The sequence below is a fragment of the Sardina pilchardus genome, chromosome 10 (genome assembly GCF_963854185.1).
Source record: "Sardina pilchardus chromosome 10, fSarPil1.1, whole genome shotgun sequence".
Lineage (NCBI taxonomy): Eukaryota > Metazoa > Chordata > Actinopteri > Clupeiformes > Clupeidae > Sardina > Sardina pilchardus.
The window spans coordinates 29,553,969-29,558,258 of NC_085003.1; the positions used below are offsets into that span (position 1 = coordinate 29,553,969).

The following is a 4,290-nucleotide window of genomic DNA, read 5'->3' on the forward strand; positions in this document are numbered from 1 at the left end:
CATATGGCCCAGCCTAGTCAATTTGGGGCTTTGTTCTTTATAAATAATCGCCCATGACCTGTTAAAAAAACCCCCACTCAAACCCCGGGAAAGATGCAAAGTTTATTCACTGAAACCGCCTAACTGGTAATGTAAGCAGAGGCCAGCTGTGTGCACTTGTAAAGTTGTTATAATCCTTCGTTTTCTTCTAAACAGGAAAATACATAATATAAAGCATCATGCACGTATCTACAAATAATATAGTTTACCCTAACATCCCACCAAATCCCCCTTTTATGGAAATAGCTGCTCTTGGACGGCATTGTTGATAAAACTCTTAAAACTGTTGAATTTTTACTGCACGCGTTTGTGGAGGCGGCAGACAATATGGGGCGATTGAACACACATCTGCATTGGCTGGTCTCTTCCCAAATGACTGCGGAAAGACAAAATGTATCAGCGATAAAAGTCAGTCATGCAAAAATCCGATAAAATGCCCAAAGTTTAATTATAGCCCAAATTCAAATATAGAAATTACAAAACAAGTTCAGACTCTTTGACGGATGGGACACTAACATCTTGAATAGAGTGAAATTATTTAAGTTATTTTCCCTTCACGTACTTTGTTTTCTTTTTAAGTAACCCACAGCATCTCCTAGTGAGAGCTCTGTCGTGTTTGCTTGTTCTCTCTGTGCGAGCAACTTTCAGCGTCAAGGGTGGACGTGATATTTCAAACATCAGATCAGTACGTTTATGTATTGGGTGCCCGGAAATTTTTCCAAATAAACACAGCTTGATTCAACTTGGGTGGGCAGACTTATCAACAGACTAATTCTATAAACAAATGAGGGAATAACCCGGCACACCATTGGCTGGTACGCTAGGGACACGCGGGGAGAGAGCCGGGGCTTTCGGCAATGAAATTTTAATTAATGTGGGTGGGCTGGGAACACGGCGAGTGTTTATCATAGACAATTTATTTTCCAGAGCTAAGTCAACATAAAACAGCAAACGTACAACAATTATTGAACATTTTAGACGCATGAGGACGGGACGCGGCAGGAGTCTCGCAGTCTTTGCAGGAGCAGCTCTTGATGCGGGCTCTAGACCTCCGGACTCGCAGCTGGAAGAAGCGAGACTAAGTAGTAATGAGCTTGTACCACAGTCGAGTGCCCCAGCTCGGTGTGCCCTCCTCGGCTCTCTCGCTCTCCAATTCATCCTTGATTTATGTGTATGGAAGTGAGGGCGGGGGGCTGATTCCAACGTTGGGGTTTGCGTCTCCTCGACAGGAGCCTCCGCAGAAACCTCCGTACAGCTACATAGCACTTATAGCGATGGCCATCAAAAACTCGCCGGAGAAGCGTGCCACTCTGAGTGGTATCTACCAGTTCATCATGGACCGTTTTCCTTTCTACCATGACAACAAGCAGGGCTGGCAAAACTCGATCCGACACAACCTGTCGCTGAACGACTGCTTTATTAAAGTTCCGAGGGAAAAGGGGCGACCTGGGAAAGGCAGTTATTGGACACTTGATACGAAGTGTCTTGACATGTTTGAGAATGGGAACTACAGGCGGAGGAAAAGAAAGTCCAAAGGCCAAGACGTGGGGGACGCCAAACCGAGCCATAAGAGGAGTAAAGTCCCAGTCGCTCAGCAGCATTGCGTTCCTAAAACGGACACTTGTACGCACGCGACGCGCGAGGATTCACCTCAGGGAGAGAGGACGTTCAGAGACTCAGGAAAGAAACACAAAGAACAGAAAAATGAAGACACGAAGCCAGTCCTCGGTGAGATGAACAGGGTTCAAATTCAACAGAACACATCAGTTCATTACCCAGATTTGAGCGCACACAGCAAATATCACCCGGCAGGCTCGTCTCAGGACTGTCACCCAGCGGTCCCGAATCTGCACAGCAATCATGTTACAGATGCAAGTACACCATGGCACGAGGCAGCGAGGCTTGGCGCTCAAGCAGCCCATACCGGCGAGACGGAGAGCCGAAACCCCGCTACTGCCGACAAGAAGGATTCAAGCGTCTCGTTAGATTCAAGGAGAAGTGCACTTATCTCCGAAGCAGAATCCAAGCTGTGCGTTCCTTCATTCAATCCCATTAAAACTACAGACAAATCCAACGGTTTCAGCATAGAGAACATATTGTCTAAAAGAGCCACGACAACCCAGCGCAGGTGCAGTTTCGGGGGCTCCGTTGCGCCTTGCTTGGAGACGCGCAATCACGCGCTTACCTCTTCTGTGCTCCTTGGCGCGCGCAACCCGCGGTTGTATTCGATGGGATTTCCACTCTGCTCCTATTTGTCTCTCACTTGTCCCGAAAACGTCCTTCACCTCAGTTGAGTCTCACCTGGGAAATTGTTTTCCCTATCAAACCTATTTGAGCAGCTTAATCCAAAGAAACATTTTGGAGAGCATTTTGGACTGTTCTCTAGTCAATGTGTCTTTCCATTTATCCAGTATGCTTTTCACTGTTTATAGATGAAGTGTATGCCTACCATTTTAGACACTTCTAAATTCCGAATGTGTTTTGAAAGCTAAGTGTGTGGTGTAATTCCTATGACTATAAACCATTGCCATAACAGTTTTAAATGAAGACGTATGGGATCCCAACCCCATATATACTGAAGGTACTGCATTGGGAAAAATGCATAATAATAATGATAATAATGATAATAATAATAAAAATATTATAGCTCATATTAAACAGCACTGCCTTTTTCTGATCCTTGCTATTTCTATTAATGGAATAGCAACTCCAGACAGAGTCATTCCATTCAAGTTCTGCACTTGGTTTGCTTTGGTGTCCTAGTTACCCTAGTTGGTGACACATCATCATTGTGGAAAGTGAATAAATGTGCTTCTGTTGAGGGCCATTTTTGGAAAGATGTGTCCCGGTGGAAGGTTCACTCCTTTGTAAGTGTTTGAATAAGCCACTGGACATTAAATAAAGGATGCGGAGACATGTTGTACAATTGGATTCTAAAATGATCTGTCAGTTCCCATCTGTCAGGTTTTTATTTGTTATGTTTGGGTGGAGCCACACTGGGGAGGTATATATGTAATTTGTTTTACTTAAAATGAACGTATCCCTGGAAAAGGCCTCACTCTAACCTCTGTTAAAGCACATAAGTGGTTTCTTGCATTGCCGATATAAATGTTTCTTTTAAAAAGCCTATACTGTATTTTCACATCTGAACCAAATGCTCATCTGACAGTGTTTTGACCATGAAGTGACTGCTTTTCAGATATCAATAAAAATGTTGAAAAGTTTGAGAATAGTGGCTTTGTTACTGGTAAAGTCAGGACTGCTTACATCTATGGTGTGTCGGACACTCTATATCGACACAGAGGGATATGAATCTCAAAGTAAAGCGATACAAATAATAATAAAAAAAAGTTAACAATTAATTACTGAAGATTTCAGAATGAATGAAGATGCACTGAGATGTGTGCTATAAAAAGAGGAGTATTTTAGGAGGACTTTCCAAGGTCCACAATAGAGGGCAATTTCAAAGGACGTTTTCAGAGGTAGCGCCCAGCCTGGGCTCGGAGTCTACGGCCTTCACCCTCCTGAGGCTCTCACTATAATTAGTGCTGACATTTGTTTGAAAGAGGAACGTTTTTCCTTTTTAGAGAGTTGATGGCTATATTTTGTTCCATGATTAATGAAAACAAATTCTCTTCCTGTTGAAAACCACAAGATGAAATCTGACTCTTTTATGATATCAGTAGAGCGATCACCCCCCCCCCCCCCCCCTTTTTTACAGTACATCTCTTTTATTGTTGGTTCACCATAACTTGCAAGTTTGGCTATTGTGAGTTATAGACAGCACATTACATCCATGTTTGAGAGTTTGCAGTGTTGTGGCCTGCTAGCCTCACTGTAAAGCCTTCAGTTCATGTAAACCCTCCACTGCTATATATAGCAGGGACTGTAGTCAGGCTGAGAGACCTCACACTGCCGACGAGGAGAGCTCGAACCAGGAATGCTGCTGGAAATAAATAAACTTGCCCACATTTGAGGGAGAGGAACTTACAAGTCACAAGCATTTCCTGTGTATAGGATTCTTCTGTTGAAAGTGTAAATACAACGTCATCCTGAAAAGTTTTTTTTTTTTGTCTCTCAAAGAGGCAGAGATTGCATCCTTCAGCCTGCCTCTATCATTAGTGAACATCTGTCCAAGCCTTGATAGTTTTAGTGGTCAGGACTAAGCTTTGAATGCACACAGTTTGAATAATTGCAGAATTCTATACTGTATGGATCTATTTCAGTTAGCATCATTGCATTCAAATTGCC

General features: G+C 43.2%; 1 protein-coding gene across 1 annotated transcript; it reads left to right on the forward strand.

Annotated features, from left to right (window-relative positions):
• The first annotated feature begins 336 nt into the window (after positions 1-336).
• Positions 337-3,263, forward strand: foxl1 (forkhead box L1). The gene has a single exon (XM_062547564.1). It carries the CDS (start codon positions 1,128-1,130, stop codon positions 2,331-2,333), a length of 1,206 nt encoding a protein of 401 aa, XP_062403548.1. The 5' UTR covers positions 337-1,127; the 3' UTR covers positions 2,334-3,263.
• The last annotated feature ends 1,027 nt before the right edge of the window (positions 3,264-4,290 follow it).

Bases quoted from the DNA above. Each gene is read 5' to 3' on its own strand.
- foxl1 (XM_062547564.1), top strand. From the start codon at position 1,128: ATGAGCTTGTACCACAGTCGAGTGCCCCAGCTCGGTGTGCCCTCCTCG.